The 20,145-nt window shown below is 40.2% G+C and overlaps 1 protein-coding gene across 1 annotated transcript in view; it reads right to left on the reverse strand.

The window, feature by feature from the left end:
* Positions 1–20,145, reverse strand: part of KYNU (kynureninase) — a 55,184-nt gene that overhangs the window by 16,182 nt on the left and 18,857 nt on the right. Inside the window, exons 5-9 of the mRNA XM_074910710.1 lie at positions 19,237–19,308; positions 17,781–17,855; positions 16,310–16,456; positions 8,868–8,966; positions 8,022–8,095 (exon numbers count right to left, since the gene is read on the reverse strand). Of these exons, the coding sequence (XP_074766811.1) occupies positions 8,022–8,095; positions 8,868–8,966; positions 16,310–16,456; positions 17,781–17,855; positions 19,237–19,308 (467 nt within the window). The remainder of the gene's footprint in view (positions 1–8,021; positions 8,096–8,867; positions 8,967–16,309; positions 16,457–17,780; positions 17,856–19,236; positions 19,309–20,145) is intronic.

Below are 20,145 nucleotides of genomic sequence, written 5' to 3' on the forward strand. Positions count from 1 at the left end.
CAAACAGCAGTGAAAATATTTCAAAAACGGAAAGTGAGAGGAAGGATGGCTTAACGTAAGTGGGCAAGAAGAAACAATATATGTCATGAAGGTTTCTCAGAAGCTCCTGTCTCCAAGATGAGTGGAGATGGGCAAGAAGTAAAGGACATCAAGCTGTGGACTTGTCTTGCTGGATTTACCAAAAAAGCAGCTGACATGGGGGCAGACAAAATGGTCTAGCTTGCCCACAGCAATGATGAAGATAAAATGGATTTGACTAAAGGAGCCCAAGGGAAAAGAAAAATATGAAATGTATGATGAGACCTTCTTCTCCTGGCTGAGCACTGGAGAGATGAAGGTTCAGCCGGGAGAAAGAGGGGGTATGAGGACCAGAACTGCCATGAACAAGCAGAAACAAAAAGTCACAAGTGGTAAACCAAGCAAGATAAACTCACACACAATCCCTGCAGTGCACACACACCAACTCTGCAAGAAATAACGAGACTGAATTATTTCCTTAACCTGGGGAACGACCTTCCAATTACCTTTAAAAACGCTTATGGTTTGAATCAGGTGCTGGCTGTGATATGAATCACAATATGAGCTGTATGTGTGATCCCAGAGCTGTGGCTGAAGCCAGAGAGGTATTCAACCAGGACAGGGACACAAATATCTCTGGGAGACATACAGTGCAGGAGACCCCAACTGAACCAACAACTGACAATTACAGGAATACACTCCAGGGGACATAAATGAAGAAAAAAAAAAAAAAAGGCAACTGTATTAAAGGCACAAAAGCATAATGGCTATTGCTGGTACTTTCAGCTTAGAGAAATTTCAAGGCTTACCATGATTTCAAAGCACATTCAGTAAGGAAAAATTAGAAACAATTCCCCACTGTGGGCTAATGAACTAATACAAAAACATGAGCAAATCTCATTTTTAAAGGATGTGTAGACTACAGCTTTAATTGAGAATAATAGGAGGAAATCTTCACTGAAAGTACCAAAAGTGGGAATCTGAAGTACAAAAAAGTGAAAAATGATCTAATACTGAAAGTGAGTCAACATCTAGTAAGAAATCCCAAATGCAAAATTGCATTAGTTCCAGCACATTTCTGCACAGAGGTAAGTGAGCTCTTAGTGGAAACAGCAGAAGATTTACTTGACATTTTTTGTTGAAAATAAACTTTTTCCTCCCTAAGAGAGAAAGGTTCTGTGAGGTGGATACAGAAACATACAGATTAAGAGATAAGCATAAGAAGGGAGATAATGTCTCTCTTTGTGACTTATTAAAAAGGCAGGCAAAGAATGTTTTCTCTCCATTTTGCTAGAGGTCGAATGTTGCACCTCTGGAAGTTAATTCAGCACGAGGGAAACTAACTCACTGCCTTCTCTTACTGGGAAAAGTCAAGACACAGCAAACTGCTTTCAAAAAAACCAGTCTCAGAGTGGAGAACTGAGGCACAAAGAGCAGGCAGCGAACAACACACTTCCTTTGATGTGGGGAAAAAATATCACAGCAACCATACAGACTCGGAGGAGAGCCCCAGGATCTCTTCCTCGCTAGTTAACAGGGATGCAAGAGTTGCCCCCAGGCTACATTCACCTTTCCATCAGGCTAAGCCTGTTGGGTTCCTTTCATGTGTTCAAGAAGTTGTGTCTTACACCATCTGATAAGAAAAGCAAGAGGCGGCAGATGGGAAGCCGCATCCGCAAGGAACTGAGCCACCTCCCTCTCGTTTCCAAGTCTGGGAGTGGGAAAGGGCCATGGCAGAGCAGACTAAGTGGTGTATGTCCCATCACGGTGGTCCAGAAGGAGACATGCATAAGAAATTTTAATCTGCTTAGGTCTAACATGTAAACTCACTGGTTTAGTGAGTGATTACTGGAGAATGAATACCATCAAAGACTTACTGCAAGAATTTGACTAGCCTCAGTCTTAAAATAAAAGTGATTTTAAAAAAAGGGGCTGCTACAAATATCATGCTTTGAATGACATTTCTTCGTACTGTTGCTGGAGTTTGGGACAAAAGAAAGCTCAAGTTGTCAGGCAAAGATTTAAATATACATAAAGTCCCCAAATCTGTCCCCAGGATATCTGCAGCCGAACGCACTTATGCTATAAGCACTATTTTGGAGAAGATGACTCATGAAAGCTAAGTTCTTTTGTTTATTTGTTTATCTCCACTTATACCAGCACTTTGATGCCTTGATAACAGGCACGAAAAGCAGGAATCGGTCCAGCATCACACTTTTTTTAAAAACACTACTTTATATATTTGAGAAATTTTACAGGAATCAAGTCTCTGTTTTTCTACATGCTCCATTTTAAGGCTTGAGTTTTCAAAATGAAGAGTGTCTAGGTGGCATGGGCGTACGTACAGGGAATGAAAACAGCACATTACTTTCACAGTCACTCCAACTATCCTATAGGTGACGCAGACTTGATATACAGCACATTTACTTATACATAGACCCATGAGTTTACAGCTCCTCTTTCAAACACCTTAAAACCTAACCAGGGCAAAGATGACAAAACATAAGGGAAGACCTTCAGGGAAGAAAGAGAAGATTATTTATAATGAGAAAAGCAGCAAGATTGCTTGAAGATACAGCTTAATTACAGGGGAGGATTTGAAGGAAGACAGAGAGAAAATGCTTGACAGAGAACAAGGAGACAATCATGGGAGTCACATAAAAGGATGTACAGAGCTGAAGAAATGAGAATGGGAATAGATTATGTGAGTGAGTGCACATTAACCTCTTTTTTTTTTTCTCCCAGAGACTCACTCTAAAGTTAAAAAATGCTCTTGGATATTTGCCATTCAGTCGGTGAATCCGAGAACACACCCCTGCAGGCCCATCATGGGTCTAGATTGGCCTAATAAATCACTTGTCCCAAGACAATGCAATTAAGCCTAATTAGCCGATGCCTTTATTCCTAAACAGCCTCTTCCCAAGAGAGGTTTTAACTTTTGGTTTCTAAATTAGCTCAAGGAGCTAAATTGCTCTCATCTCCTTGGCAAAGAAACAGTTCATTTCTACCTTAGTACAGGATACTTTATGCACTCGGGGGACACGTGTTGCACTCCACGAGTAGTTTATCCATACATAATCCTTTTAATCATAGTCCACAATTTGGGTCCACCAGCACCAGGGACAAACCCTTCTGGAAACAGCAGTGTGTGCACTTCCATCTGTGACCGCTGACTTCCCACCTTGCTGCCCTCAGCGGAGCTCCCTGGAAGTCTCGACACTGCTCCCCAGATCCTTTCCTTGGCCAAGCTAGGGTGCTCCTTTCTGCTAAAACTACCTTCAGTAATGCTGAGATAGTCAGAGCCGGTAGAATCCAAAGACCATTGAGAATTGGACCATCTTGGGCTATTATTCTTAGAAGCATTTTAAACAGGAGCAGCTTTAGTTCTTTCCAATACAGTAGATATAAACTTTCCCAACATTTTTGTGACTGTCCTTTGCTCCCAACTCACATTGCTCCAAAACTCCATTGGGGTTTTTGTTGGGGTTTTTTTTCTGTTTGGGTTTGTTGTTGTTTCACAGAAGTTTCAGCTATTTAGTTTGGGGATTATGTCTCTAATTCAAAAAAGGAATAATGTGGTATCTCCTCATAAATCAAGAAAATAACTAAAGAAAAACTCAACAGGAGCTACCAACCCTGGAAGGTGCTGAGCAACCTTTTGCAAAACAAAATTACTGGGCAGAGAGGGTCTGCACTGGAGGGGGGGGGGGGGGGAACCCGGATCACCTGACAAAAATGCAAAGGAGAAGATGTGTGGAGATGGAATAGTGTACTTTTGTTTATCTCATGCCAAGGTAAAAGTTCCCATATCAAAAAAAAAGTGCAGGTCTCTACAAAGAAGTAGTAGAAAGCCATTTGTCCTCTGGTATTTTCACTGGAATCAAGATGCCAAAAAGGAAAATGGTCTAAGAGAAAGGGTTGATATCTCAGTTCTGCCTATGAAGAAATTGTCTGAAGATATGTTGTGTTTCTCAAAGCTGGTTTGAAATAGTTGCCTTTTTGTTTCTTGTTCTTTGATACTTTTTTTATCCTATAGTAAAAGCTGCCATGCTCTTTGGACATCAGCTGCTTCCTGCATATACAGCATTTCTTCACATCACACAAACTTTTTATTTTTAAACTCTACCTGCTGCTAGTCTGTGCTAAAGTTAAGTCTCGATAAATCCTTTCATTTTAAACACTAGACTGTGTACAATTTTCATTTAATCCTCTGCCAAGGCTTATCTATTATTCTCCTGGCTGCTTTACATACATTTATTTCTCTTTCATCTTTTTAAACTGTGCCTTACTTTTTCATACAGGGATTTGACTAAATCAACTTTTATTTTTATTATTCTTCTATCTCAGGACTCTGAGTTTGTTCCTCCCTTTTTCTTATGCCAGCTGACAGCAGAGCTGAACTCACTGCACATTTACAGCTGGAGATGCTCTGTTGTGAACACTTGAATTCTCCTGTACTTCTATCCTGTGTGCTCACAAACATTCACCTTTCTGTATAGCTAACTTGCTTGGTAGATTTTAGTTGTCCTCCTTTTTATAAATGGAGAAATTGAGAAAGAGGGGAAGGAAAAAAAAAAAAAAAAAAAAAAAAAGGCCACTTTTCTGCAGCCCAAAAAGCTAGTCAAGCAAAATTTCAGTATTAGTAGGTCACCTTAGTGCTCTCTGTGTCTTGGAAACCTCCCCTCTGCAATATAACTGCATTTGTGTGGAAACTTGGTGGCACAGGATCAGCCTGCACTGACCAAACGGTTTCAGTAGTGTTTCATAGCTCTGCCCTGGTCAGGTCTTTTTTTTTTTTTTTATTTGAAACCTTCCCACAGAGAAATCACTCTAGCACAATTAGCCAAGAATATATTGCATGGTGATATATAGAACAGGTATTAAAAAAAGCTATTTGAGTATTAAAAGACTTCAGAGGAGGTGAGATCATGAGAGAATAGGGTATATTGGACCCGTATATGTCAGATTCATTCAGTTTTACTGCTGTAGGAAGAAAGATAGGGGACTAGCAAAGGACTACCCAACATACTTGGGTACAGATGTTAATTAGGATGGTTACAACATGTAACTTCTAGAAGCACTGCCCTTGCAATGATTTAGAGAGCTATCCCTAATTAAGCCAGAGAGTGCAGGACAGTACTTGTGGTTACGTAGGGGACATACAAGTCTGTACTGTCCATAGGCTCCATCTCCCAGCCATCAGACCCAAGGATTAAACCTTGCTCTTAGGCAAGTTAGTGAATTACCAGCTTCCAAAACTCTTGTAGGAAGCTTGCACATCCATGAAGAAGAGGAGTGGGATTGGTGTTGCCTTTTGGCTGCTGGGATGTGCTGTGGTTTGGGTTGCAGAGATTAGCAGTTAGGCTGCCACAGCCTTGGTCTGCAGACTCAAAGCGGAAAGCAGGTTTGGCATGGCCCCAGCTGCTGGTAGTGAGGTTATTAAATAAATTAATACCTCTCTCCCAAGTTGCATTTTAAAAGAAAGCAGCAGCAAACAAGCGTTTTGCTGTCCAGGAAGCAGGCTCTGGATGGAGCAGCACCCATGGGAACCAGCTGGAGGGCAACCCAGTTTCTGACACAGGGTGTAACTACAACTCCAGCGCCTGTTTGCTTACACAGCTCTTATTAGCAAGACTCTGGGCAAGGACAAAATATACTCACAAAATTAAGGGATGTTGAAATAAAATACTGAAATGCCTTTGGTGATGGGCAGTCACTGGGCTTGGGGGTTTAAAATTAGAATACTGGATCAAGCTGTTTAGTTTTCAATTAAGTCCTTCGTGCCCCCACCTCAGACACTAACAGGCAAAGGCACTTGGCCAACATTCTGGGTCTGCCTCTCTGAATTATGGTCAGAACTTACACTTTTATATTAAAACACAATACATTATTTTGATATAAAAATAACTTCCTAGTCAATAGCTTGCAGAAAATATGAAGGATGAGACATTAAAAAAATCTATATAGGTGGGTACAGTGACTTGCATAACATTGGCTATGAGTTAAAAACTACATTTCAGATAGTTTAAATGACAAAGGATATCAGCTGGATTGGAATTTAATTACCTGCTTACATGTGGGCTGAAATGCGAAGAAACAAAATTGTTTGGTGTTTCTGTTTTTTGAGTGAAGTTGTCTGGCCACTGGGTGTCATCCTTGATTCAGATGACAGTCAAAGACTTTTTAGATACAACATAAAACCTGCAACTTCCAGAGCAGTTAAATTCCACTCTATTTGATTGTACAACATACAGCAAATTGCTCTGCATTTAAATCAGCTATAAAATTGAATACTTTGACATAGACAAATTCCCCTTTGTCTCACTGCCTTATTTGGAGACCTGAAATGGCTGTCTGATGCGGAAAAGAAAGAAAAGTAATGCAACAGGGGCATATTAACCACAATTTGATGAGTGATTATCAAATCTCAGGGAATATGAAATAACTATGAGAAAATAATGCAAAGGGTCTGTGCAGGAAGTTTGGAATTATATCCTTCATTGGGCCCTGGCTGAAAAAGCCTATTTCATACCAGCGACTGTATTTAAGATATTCAGTATCCAAATTCAGTACACAAGTTAATATCTATGTATGAAGAAGCTGGTTCAGGAAAAACTAATTTAAGCTCTTACCGACAATACCAAGCTAGAACCCTCACAGAGGTCTCAACATTTCATCAAGAAGGAAAAAAAAAAAAAAAAAAAAAAAAGAGTCAAAGTCCTTGAGATGTATTAATTCCTCTTATTGTTATTCTGTGATTTCTAGCCAGCCCCTTTTTTTTTTTTTTTTTTTCCACTGCTCATCATCTTCCCAGCTCCCCGCAACCAGGATCCAGAAGTGTGGCCATGGGAGTAATACCTACACCTGGCTAATGGGCAACCATTAAAAAAAAAAAAAAAACACCACTTTCCAGAAGAAATATCCAGATATTAGGAATATTTTGCCAGTGTTCACATGTGAGGAACAAATCAGCTCACAACAGGCCGTATGTCATCCTAATGAGTTTCCTGTTATAGGTGACTGAGAAGAACTTACCGGCGTTATTTTGTTATCTCCTGAGAGTCTAGACAGTCTGAAACCAGCACATAGTGCAGCGGATCTGCTTATTATAATATTATTTCTCTCCGAAACCTGATTTAGCTTGCCTTCTTCAAGCTAAAATAAAAGTGCCAGCAATTTCTCCGAGCACTATAGCCAAAAAGAAATGTTTACATTTGTTGGTGCATTAAAAGTTTTGGTCCTACTGTTCTCAATATACGTACATAGAGTACAATCATATAACATTTTAAATAACAAGTTTTTTTTTAATTCAGCTAACCTCAGTTGATAGGACAGAATTTCATGGATTATACAGCCTTTGAGAACACAGATCTCCATGAAATGCTTCCTAGCTTTACTGGTGGATAGCATTTCAATAAAAACATGCCAGTATTAAAGAGCTATTAGACACAGACTTGAAATTGCCTTTGATTTTTTTCACCAGCCAATGATTTTTAAAAATCCATTTTTTTTAAAGGAAGATGATAAATATTCTCTTTACATTAAGCAGTCTCACAGGCATTATTTAAGTTACTTGTTTTTAGTATTAAAAACATTCTCTTTTATGATTATATTTAGTTTAGAACTGGTAGCAGACTCCACGGAGAGAATGTAATTAAGATGTGAGCATGTACATTAACAATTTCAAAATTTACTAAAATGAAAATAAAATAGTCCATATGAGGTAACAAATTCAGATAACCAAATTAACTTTCTGCTTCATTTTTCTTGCATCTTTTTAATTGATGCAAGAAGCCAGTAACAAATAATAGCCTAATGAGGGTTTTTTGAAGCAGGGAATTTCTTCTGCATCTTTACATATATGCATACATATAGACATAGACACACATGTCTGTAGTCTGTGACTAGGAATCTGTACGCTCATTTTCAGATGTCAACTAAAAAAGATATTTTCCAATTTAAACTTCACAGCACCTTTTATTTGGGTATAGATATCTACTTACGCTGGTTTAATACTCTGGAAATGCTTCTCATGAATGTAGGCACCAGCGAGGCCTCCTGCTCCAGAATTTAAATACTGCAAAGAATAAATCAACACATACACATCATGTTCATTATCTGTAACATATTGTTTTCCTTCCCTCATCCCACTCTAGAAAATAGACTAATTTTAAGATTTCTAGTGCTTTCTAGTAGGAGATCTTAGCATTTGTCTCAAAGTGCTGATGTAGGTAAAAGCAGATATATTTTTTCAGATTAGTTCTAAAAATAATTTTCTTGGCTTATATATGATATTTGAAGTCTAACAGACAAAAGGCTAGAAAATTGAAATAAGGCTGAAACAGTCCCATGTCATAACACATATGGCAAAGTCATCAAACAATTAATCTGAATATATCTTGTCAATTCGTAAGAGAAGTCAAAGGAATTAAAGATACCTTTTTCTATGACCTGAAGTTATTTAAGTTTAGGCAAGAATATTCTCTTCTTTAGGGACCACTTGAGAAAATCCTATAGCCACAAGACCTTCTCAGTGTGGGAAATAAGAGTAGAGACTCTGATACTGTGGCTGCATAGCAGAGTGTGCTTCAGAGCAGATATTTAACCACCACTAGCATCCTTCTCACATCCACCAGACCTTGCAGGTCATTACCACTATTATCTTTTGGAACCTCTCGTAACATAGCCACCACTAAAGTCAGTGTCCATCTCCTTACTGTGGCTGGTTCAAACATTCAGCCAGTCTTGATCAACAGTTCAGGTACAGTTCGTATTCATCTGACCTGTTTGCTGAACCATCATGTAAGTAACATTATGGAAAATAGTCTCAAACAACGAATCTATTTTACCTTGTAAGAGCACCAGCAGGCAAAATCTACTCCCCAGTCATGCAAACGAAGCTCTACATTCCCAACAGCATGAGCCAGGTCAAATCCAACAAAGCAACCCTGCAGCAAAGAGATAATTAATATAACACTTATCAAGATAATCATCACTATAAAATTATTTTGAAAAAACATCTTTAGAGCTTTACTCGCTCTCTATATAGGCATGCTATCAAGTCCCATCTGTTTTGAGTTATTACTAGAAACAAGTTTTCTATACCCTAGATACATGTAGAAATTGTTAATCGTACTGTGGGCTTGTCTTCAAGGACACTTGGATATGGTTTAGATGCTTAAGTTTTTCCTCATGCATTAAAGCGGAATCACTTGAAATAAGTATTCAGAAAGAATGCATAATTTCAAACTGTTGTATGGCATCACAAGCTCTAGGCAGAGACAAAATAGTAATGTACATAATGATGCAGGTCACTCATGAACAATTACATTCCATTATATACTTATATTTAAGGTCTCCCTGATATTTAAACTGTGAGGGTCTTGGTCTTTGAGAATCCAAACTGGTGAGATAGCAGACTACGCAACACTTTGATCTTTAAGGACTTTTGTACTTGCCCCTGAAAAGTTACAAAAGCATTCTGTCAATTCTCTGTGAAAAGTGTTGTATTTGTCATAACCACAATTTGCATAGGGCACTGGGGGGGGGGGGGAAGGAAAAAAAAAAAAAAGGCATGTAAAGACCACAGAGGTATAGCGGTTTTACACACAAAATAACCACTGGATGGCAGCATTTTTAAACTAAAAAGTTCTTCCAAGCTTTGCTATTTATTTAAGTGCAGAGAAATAAAACTGTCTTTTGTGCCTGGACTACAAATGAAATGCTATTTTGCATTTTGCTTTTAAAACACAAACAGCCGACTTGCAAACAGCATGGTAGGAATAAGAGTGAGAGCAGAGGCTTCAGAAAAAATCAACGTCCGATAATAAAACAAAGGATTTCTTTTAAGAATCTCTTGCTGTTTTCTTGCATGAAGGGAGCCTTAGCTAAATTATTTAAACAGTACTTTGGTATATTTAATCTTCTGTATAAACTAGATAACAATTTGAACAAAGCAGCATTTTAAAATGTGACACACTATTCTAATGGAGGCGTTGGTGAAGTTACCGGCTTGAGAAGTTGCTCCAAAAACGATGGGAAGATAAACTCAGTGACATCATTTGCACGATAGGAAACAAAGTTCCAATAACTAGCCTAGCTTTCGTACCCTTGGTGGCTTGTCTTCAAAGGGACACACAGAAGTGAATTAAGACAAATCAACTGAAATGGGGAATTAATGCAAAGAAGCTGAATGCCTGTGGGAATGCTCTCATTCGGAGGTAAAGTGGCCTTCGTTCAGAGAAATTAGACACAGCAAACTCAAGCAAATCTGCTAGTGAATGAGAAGGTTTTCATAGGGTTTTAAGGCATTAACTTCAAAACTTCAGTGGACTGGATTTCAACATTTACAGCTATCCCTTCATGCATACATACATCCCACACAAACTTTTTCAAACTTTTTTTGAAAGAACTTCTATGACAGATTCGCTGGTTGCAGTAGAAACCAGGAAAAACAGGATATGCTTAGAGTCTTGCAGAATGTCTGTGCGTGGCAGTACATTAACAAAACAAACAAAAAAAATCGTAGTTGTTCATAAGAAAAAACCTGTAAGGAATTTAATTCTATGCTAAGTCTTGTGTTAAAAATTAGTTGCCCTTTCCCTGTCAGTAAGTGATAAACTCCATTTAAAAACATGTTCAAGCACAAGATGACAAGTTAGGAAAATACAGTAGATGGGAGGGAAGACAAGACTCCTTAGGACACCAGCAGGTTGGATGTCCTCCTGGTCAAGGTAGTGTAACGAGCCTCTGTAGCCAAGTCTATAACCTGTAACCTACGTACCTGTAACCTCAACACACACAAACTTTCTGGGGCACTGCCACGGGCTGGAATAGATCATCCTGCACCCGCACTGTGGATTTGTAGCCCTCAAACAGGACAGGCACCAACATACCACCCATGGGTTGTCTTCCTGACAGCTTTAACTGCTTCCCAACGCTTTGAAATTAGTTAGTAAATCCTACTGGACACTTACTACGAGACATAGCCTGAAAATCTGGGTTCAGTGCTGACAGGTTTCCTGCACTGCCTCAGGAACACCCACTCGTACCATTTTGTTCGAGTCATCATCTGCAAGATGGGTGGTGCTGGTTTGCTTTCCCGGGGAGGCGTCTGGCACTCGAGTCGCACAAACAGCAAATGTTTAGCCACACAGATTGCATGGAAAAAGTAAAACAAACTGAAACAGCTCTCCCTACACAAGCCACGCAGAACAAGGACTGCGTGGGAATGTTGCTTCCCTAAGACTCGGGGGAAAACAGAGCTCTCCATCTGCTCTGGGCAAAGAAGAGGACATGTGCTCTCCCCTGCCTCTTCTGTTTTATTCTAACATCTAAAAGTCATTTCTGCAAAGTGTCTGGGTAGCTGCTGGTAACCAGCAGGTAACAACTCAGCATGGACAATGACATTTGGAGAGAGGAAGAGAAATGACAGCTTCACACCAGCAAAGCTGGGACATTTAGAAAGAGAGACAGGAAAAGAAATGAAGATGAAGGATCTTAAAGCTCTCCCTACTGGGACTCAAGAGATTAAAATACTTTACATACGGTACAGAGTCAGTGGAAAGTACAATATAACTTACGAAATGAAAATTATATTTGAAAGCTAGAGTCTCCTAGAAGTCAGCCATTTCTTCACTTGCAGAAGAATAAAATGACTCAACTCCCTCCATCCTCTAGAGCAAGCTCAAAAGTACGAAACAAGGAAAACTGTTACATCCTCTTCAGCCTGCTGATGAGTCTCTTGCACAATACGTAGTAATTTTGATTTATCTGAGAGACCTAAGATGGAAAAATAGCCTGAGGTAATTTTTCAAGCTTAATTTAGTTCATTTAATATTTAATGACTTAATGAAGCTGTCTATGTGCAGAGCTTTCACTCTGGGAGGAATCTTAACGTACGTAGAGAACTTAGGAAATTGGCTTAAAAAATGTAAAAGGGAATCAGTAACTTAATTCATAAATGATTGACCTCAAGAATCCTAGGATATTTTCCAGACCTCCTGAGCTCGCAGCTCAAATCTCTAGCCAAGCCCTGATAGGGCACAACACTGCAGATTTTATTTCAATTGTAGATTAAAAGAATTATTAAGACCATCTGTGTAGGACTTTTCTCTCTGCTACTCTGGCTGACAAGTCATTTTTTTCCTTCTCAATTGACAATTCCACCTTGTATTTTCCCCTTCTGACTTTCTTGCTTGTCAGCTCTCCCCACCCTATTTTCTGTCCATAAGCGTGGAGTCAGTCACCACTCCTCAGCACCAGGAAGAGGAGCCTTGCATTTTTGCTATGAACGTGACTTCTCGGGTTTATACTCTTTTAATATACATTTTAAAGGACTTCCAGCCTTTTTGGGATAATATATCATGTATAAGATAATCATTCTAACCACTGCTGGTTTCATCAGGTCCCGAAGCACTGGAAGGAGGTGTGGTCTTTAAGTCCACACACCTACTGTCCTGAAAGCTTGTCAGCCTGGGGACAGGGACTGGTTGGATGCCACCAACCAAAAATTAAGCCCATACACGTTACATAGATGCTAATAATTCTTGTTCAGCAGTTGTTTTTTTGTTCTCCTCTAACCCAAAGGCACCTCCCAACATCAGCTCTGAACCAGGCAAAGAAGAGAGGAGCCAATGGCTTTTGAGCATCCAACATTTTTGGCTTTTTGGTAACTAGAAGCCCTGAGACTAAAAGAAGCAGCAGGTTGCAGAACTACTTCTTTACCAATATTAAGACAGCAAACTCTTCATGAATCACTGATTTAGTAGCTGTTCAAGCAAATATTTGCCATATGCAGATGTTTAAGTGTGGTGTAGCAGTATGTTGCACAGTAGTTTGTAGAAACATATAAACATCACTTAACTAACCAGGGGACAGGATTCGTAAAGACATTGAGCTGAGGGTAACACTAGGGACATAAAACCAGGGCTAGCTCATGCTTTTCAAACTTCATGGGTACTCAAGCAGTTCTTCAGGCTGAATTGCTTTTTAAAGACACTTGATAACATTTTAGATCATGAATCTACCTGAATCCCAGTCCTACATGCCTCTAACCACAAAGGGGCTGGCAATTAAATTGGTTGGAGAGGGGAGGGAGTGTCCCCTTTCAAAAAATTTCTAGAAGAGATTAACCTCTACATTATGGCATTTCCAACAGGCATGCAGGTGGAAACGGGGCTTTGACATCTATCTGAGCCTGCTGGAGGACTGAACTGCTGTCAGAAATTGCTCTCCTCTTCAGTAACGTTATTCAGCCTCTGCGTAAGTATGTGGTGTCTATGTGGAAGCACATACCTCTGAGTTAATATTATTATTTGCACTACTTAATAGACATTTTAAGCTGTCTCCACCAAGTCCTGGTTATCTCCTCAGATAATATAAACACCAGATCCGTTTTAGCTCTGTATAATGAGCTATCAGTGACTGTTTTTCCCCAGAACACAGATTCTCAGCCACTTTGGGGTACTTTACAGCTTTCAGTGAAACTGCATCATCTCCACTCATCTAAGCCTGCGTCCCACAGTCCAGAGAGCATCTTTAGAGAGGTGGTAAGGTGACAGGCTTTTCCCAAGTTGTTGATATTTACAGCAGAGAAAAAAGATTTCTCTCTTAGACACATCACAGAGAAGATTTCGAGGAACAAGCACTGTAGGCAGGTAGGCATTGGTGGCTGAACAAAAGCTTTGCTGCCACCAAGAGTGAAAACTAGTGGGTGGCATTGTCTTATTAATAACCTATCTCCTCTTTCAAACATTTCAGTATAGCCTTTTGATTATTAGTGGTCAACAAAGAGTACTGGAAGACCCTCAAGGGAGACACCACGAAGGTGTTGCTCTTAGAGCTGTGTGAAGCTAATACACAGATACATTTCCTCCTGAAGCTGACTCCCCGCCTTTTCCTTCTTCCTTGGTTTTCTGCATCCATGTCAGAAGTCAGTCTTGTTTTGTACTGTGTTCAGGACCAATTTTGTTGCCAGGTGCTGCTCTGTGAGAACATTCCCATTTCATATCCCATGGGCCCTGCACTAGCTCTCACACCTGCTCTGCTCTCCCGGGGGAGACTTTACCTTCACTTTCCAGCAGCATAACTTACTCCCTGACCTCCAGAAATATTTCCACTGCCAAACCTACAGCAATAGAAGATGTACAGCCTGTTGTGAGCCAGGAACCTCTCCAGAGAATTAAAACATCAAATATAAATAGTTAGCTGTTTTGCCAAAATCCAGTAATACTAAATAAGTTTATCCTTGAGTGGTTTAATCTCATATGAGACAAGTTACATCCAGTAAAAGACTGCCCCTACAGAAATTCTGGTGACCTCCTATTGATAAGAAGACTTAATTAAAAACTGTTTTCTCCTGGATTCCTAAAGCAACAGAGATGGTTAAAGAAGTTTTACAGCTATGTCTACAGAGCACACTGCCTGCAAGCTCCAAAGGCTGAGTCATCACTAAAATACAGTCATCTTGTGATGTTGATATGCTCCACATTGTGCCTGTCTCCAGAAAACTGAATAGCTCAGTCTCAACACTGCTGACTCCGTGGGGAGCTCACCTCCCTGCTCACTGGGGGCAAGAACTGCCACAGCGTGGCTGCAGGAAAAGAAGATAATCATTAAAGTCTGCCAAAAAAAAGCAGAAATCTAACACAAACTAAGTTTTAAAGAAATTACTGAGTGCACCCTCAGCAAGTTCGACATGCTGTGTGTTGTGGTCAAAATCCTGGAGGGATGTGCCATCCAGAGGGACCTGGACAGGCTGAAGAGGTGGGACTGTGCAAACCTCATGGAGTTCAACAAGGCCAAGGGCAAGGTCCTGCCCATGGGTCGGGGCAATCCCCAGCACAAATCCAGGCTGGGCCATGAGGGGATTGAGAGCAGCCCCAAGGAGAAGGACTTGGGGGTGTCAGTGGGTGGAAAACTGACTGTGAGCCAGCAATGTGCACTCAGAGCCCAGAAATCCAACTGTGTCCTGGGCTGCACCCAGAGCAGGGTGGGCAGCAGGGCGAGGGGGGGGATTCTCCCCCTCTGTTCCACTCTCGTGAGACCCCCCTGCAGTGCTGTGTCCAGCTCTGGGGCACCAACAGCAGAAGGACATGGACCTGATCGAGTGGGTCCAGAGGAGGCCATGAAGATGCTGGGGGGGCTGGAGCACCCCCCTGTGAGGACAGGCTGAGAGAGTTGGGGGGTTCAGCTGGAGAAGAGAAGGCTCCGGGGAGACCTTAGAGCGGCCTCCCAGTACTGAAAGGCGCTGCGGGAAAGGGACTCTTGATCAGGGAATGGAGGGATAGGACAAGGGGTAATGGTTTTAAACTGAAAGAGGGTAGAGTTAGATTATTGTGAAGGTGCTGAGGCCCTGGCATGTTGGAGAATGGCTTGCAGAACAAGGCCATGGGTCTGTGCAGGAGCTGATTACAGCCATATGATGTTAAGAAGGAAAAAACCCAGGGTACAGTTATGCTAACAAGAAAGGAGATTCAGGGCACAGTTATGCTAACAAAGGACTGTTATGCTAACAAAGGGAGAAACTGAGGTACAGAACAGCCTTGATTATGATGGTAAACAGCTTTGGAAAAAAAAAACAAGCCAGAAGGAGGATGTTGTGACATACCTGAAATGCCACAAGGGGCTGGGATATTATAATGTAACCTTTTAGATGTATCCAGTAGATTTATGATTAGTGTGCATAATTATAGTTAGTGCTTATATAAGGTGTGATTTTTTTCAATGAAGTTGAAGCTCGCTTTATCATTCATATTGAATCGACTGCTTGTTTCCTCTGTCCACCGCACTGGCACAGGTTTCCCAGAGAAGCTGTGGCTGCCCCCTCCCTGGAAGGGCTCAAGGCCAGGTTGGACGGGGCTTTGGGCAACCTGGGCTAGTGGAAGGTGGCCCTGCCCATGGCAGGGGGTTGTGACTGGGTGATCTTTAAGGTCCCTTCCAACCCAAACCATCCTGTGATTCTACGAATCAAGCTGTGATTATTTCCTCTCTCGCCATTGAATCTCTTGAAATTCTGCCCTTCAGGAAAAGCCCTGTAGAAGTTAACACTAATGAATTATCTCTCCATACATTTAAGTCACACGTGCAAATTGCTCTCACAGGGCTATTTCTTCATGCAGCAGACAGCCCCCAAAGGATCTAGGCACAGAATGCTTTTCCTTTTTATAAGAGACCCACAGGTTTCCATGTGTTCTCTCTTTTGTTCCACAAAAAGTTGAAATTAAAAACATTTCACGAAGAAAACTGATCTAAAATTGATGTTAAAAGGACAGGTCTGGAGCAATCCTACCTTTTCTTGGCCAGCCTTTGTTATTCTAGGGATGTCAAACAACTGTCCTGTGTAGTACTGCACCCCACTGAACAGAATGACAGCAATAGAGTCCCCTTCCTTCTCAATTACAGCAAGGATATCTTCAGTCCTCAAGGTCTCCTCCCCCTAAAACAAAGTTAAAGCACACATTTCACATTAACTCTGGCAGTAATGAAACTGTCATTTCTTATTTCATAATCTATATTTTACCATGAGCTGTGCCACTTGCATAAGGAGATCAAAAGCAAATCCTTAGCATGGTAATGATATACAAAGGTAGTGCTATGAAGTAGCCTATGAGTAAGTTACCTCACAAAAAAAAATCATTAGCAAACTTATCTTGAAGGTACCAGTTATAAAAAGTCTATTCACTTCGTATTCTATCATGCTTCATACTCTTTAATATTCCAGACAGTTTTAATTTACAGTAAAAAAAAAAAAATCCTGGTGCAAACAGCATCTATAATGATTTTTATGTGGCATCTGAAATTTGTGGCACCGACAAGACTTGAAAGTTATCTATCAGTTTCACTCTGTACTTTTCTGATAAACTTTGTATCCCACAGGAAGCTATTATAAGCCTGCCATATTTATATTTCAAAAACAATAAGTTTCACATCATCAAAAGTACAAAAATCCCCAAACCTGGGGTCATTAAATATAGAGAAATCTCAACCAAAATAAAACCCCTCATTCTTGATTCTTTATGCGAAAATTACTGCCCCATCCTCCTCTCGTTTTCCTAGCAAGGGATCATATAAAATATACCACCACCTAGGGATCAATTAGGCAGAGAAAACCTAGAATTAAATTAGAATTGTTACTGAAAAGAGCTTGGGCAAGATTGTTGAATTGCAAGTAACTGTTACTATCTCAACAATCTTTGCAAATCTATCAAGCGTTCAAGAGTGGGCTCTTTACTCACAAGATGACTCAGATTTCAGAAACAAAAGGTCACCATCAGTTTATAGATAGGTGGCAAAGTTCTTAGTACTGCAAAAGTGAAGCAAGGCAGTCTTTCAAATTAATCTGAATTGCATATTACTCAGAGCAGACCTTTCCCTCAGCCTGTGCTGATACAGACTGCTGCTGTTCATGTTAGAGCAATCTTTTACCTTAGGACATTAAAAGGACATTGGGGTTTCTCAATGAGCCACTATGGTTTTGCAGTTCTGTTAGGATGCTGTCATTGTTTTGCAAACAGGAAAAACAGAACAACAAAAAAACCTGTTTTCTCTATAAGGCAAATGTACTAGTTGAACCAGACAATTATTAAATGGGTTCTAACATCAAAAAACATATCCAGAAACAGAACATATGATTCATCATTTTTACCTAAAAGTATTGGTAGAAACAGATTATAACTTCTGCAGACAGACACTAGAGAACATATGAAATATGCTTCTGCACTTAGCAATAGCAAGCAGAACTGAACATATTTCTCACCAACCTCCCGTGGTTGCATCATGAGCATGCATTTCTCCACATCAAGTCCGTGAAGTCGAAGTTGGGACTCAACAGCATACTGGAAAAGAGTTCCATGCAGAACATGTTAGCACAATTACATGAGAACTAAAAGAAAAACACATCGGAACTTCAGAAAAGGGATTCAGCTGCCTGCCTTTCACTAAAATTAACACCTGAAAGCCTAATACAACTTCACTGAAAACTGTCTGGATTTTCTTTGGTTTGAAAAAGACACAAACCGGCAACAATAAAGTCAAAGTCTAAATCCTACAGGATAAGTTCATGGAGCAGAATGAGTGTGGAAATGTGGTGGTGGATGTGCTTTACCAGATTCCAGCAGGCAAAGTCCACCGGATCACAGCCAGGGAGAAGACTGAACATTGCCTCTCCAGGAGCCCTGGGTACCCAAGTTGCTTGGTAAAATGTGTTAAATCCCAGGCTGTCACATAAGCACAGCTGCCAACACAAACGAGGTTTGGCCAGCACATATAAGCTGTCCCATGCTATCTCACATCTTAGATTTGATGCACGGCTGGGAGGAAATGAGAGCTCTCAACTCTCAGGCTACTTTTTAAAATCCTAACCACTGATTTTATCAGTAAAGGATGGTTCTGGAGATAGCATAAAAAAATATTGAATAATACTAAAAAATAGCTCAAAATTACATAACAGGAACGGAAGTGATGATGGCTGCACAGGTTATTGCTGAAGTGCCATAGAAATTTAGGAAATGGAGTCCAAATGTACAAATGTACCTGGAACAAACACGGGATTAGTATGAACGTTACTTAGAATAAAGGCAGTTTGAAGTTTATACCTCTGTGCCGCCATCTTCATTACAAATAAACCTGTTAGTATCTTGAGTCATTTTTATCTCACCTTAGAGAACAAATTTGTTATCAATTTCCATGAGTTTACGGAGTTGATGATAAAGTAGCAGTGGGCCACAAACCCAAAGATTAATTTGCTCTAAGCTGTGATGCACGGGCTATTGTCTCCTATTTCACAGCAGACAAATTATGTTTGAACTAGTAATCTAAAGTGCTAAGAACAAACATTTCCATCTCTGTCTGGGGATATATAAGCGTTAATGTTGTCAGTTTGTATTGATTTGGTTTCATAAAGTAAAACAGCAACAAGAATTAATAAAACATTTACAACTTCAGTTGATTTAGGCCAGTAGTTTGCTCAATGTCTTTAAAAAGACTAATAAATCAATGTACCCATTCAATCTTTTCCTCTTGTAACATTTTTTATTTGAACAAAAGGAATAAAGCAACAATCTGTAAAATATGCTGAACTCAAAAGCTTCTGACAGATTTTTTTTATTGTAATGTTACTTGGACAAGATGAGCTAATAAATATTCAAATCAGGCTACAGATATTCTTCGGAAAAATATGATTAATAATACAAATATGGTGAAATATTAATTTCTTACATGGTCAGAGGGAAAGGCTCTGGCTTCTAGAAGAATTTTACAGCGTCTTGGAGTAGGCTTAAAGAAAGATAGCTGTTAAGAAAAAAAAAAATAAAAATGTTAAAATGTATCTAAGCAGAGATGAGAGATGCTCCCAGCATGTAACTTAATAAAGACTGTTTTACTTTCATGCAGACTACAGAGAATCCCCTAGAAATTACAAATATTTCTTTGTCCATATAACATTTATCAAAGTGGGAAAGCGTTACAATACTGTATTTCATATATCCATAACAAAGGCCACAAAAATCCAGCAGTGAAAGCTTGCACTTACAGGAATCGATGGCAAAGCTTTGAGTGCGGCCAGGGAAGCTGGGATTTCACCCAGCTCCATCCCGCAAGCAAAAGCAGCAGCTGAAGAGGAGCAAAGAGTGAAAAGGAATTGATTTCCATTCCTGCCCTAAAACATTAGTTATTAAATCATCTGCCCCTCTGAAACAAGCCTGACCAAAGGACTAAGCTTTCTGCAAAGATCTCATTCTCATCCATCTCGGTACCTGTAGGTAAACGGTCTTTCCTTCTCAGCTCCTCTCGTGGAGGCAAGCTGGGCTTGCCACCACGCTGAGAAGTCTAGGAGAAGATTTACAAGCCCTCATGCTCATGCTAGCAGTGGTTACTCTGAGTCCAGCATGGGCTGCATACCCGGAGCAGCTTAGCACGCGTCTGGCTGCATTGCACCTCATTCAGCACACGCCAGCCAGGTAAATTGGCTTGTACTTAGCCCCATCCTTCCCTGCCTCCGGTTTCTTAGTTTAACAAAGGTCAGAGACATGTTACAGAGGAGTAGATCTGAGTAATATATCTTTTTGTGTGAACCACACACAATGAATCTTCAAGTCTTCATTCAACTGAACTAAATTTTTGGAAATA

This window comes from Athene noctua, chromosome 7 (genome assembly GCF_965140245.1).
Source record: "Athene noctua chromosome 7, bAthNoc1.hap1.1, whole genome shotgun sequence".
Lineage (NCBI taxonomy): Eukaryota > Metazoa > Chordata > Aves > Strigiformes > Strigidae > Athene > Athene noctua.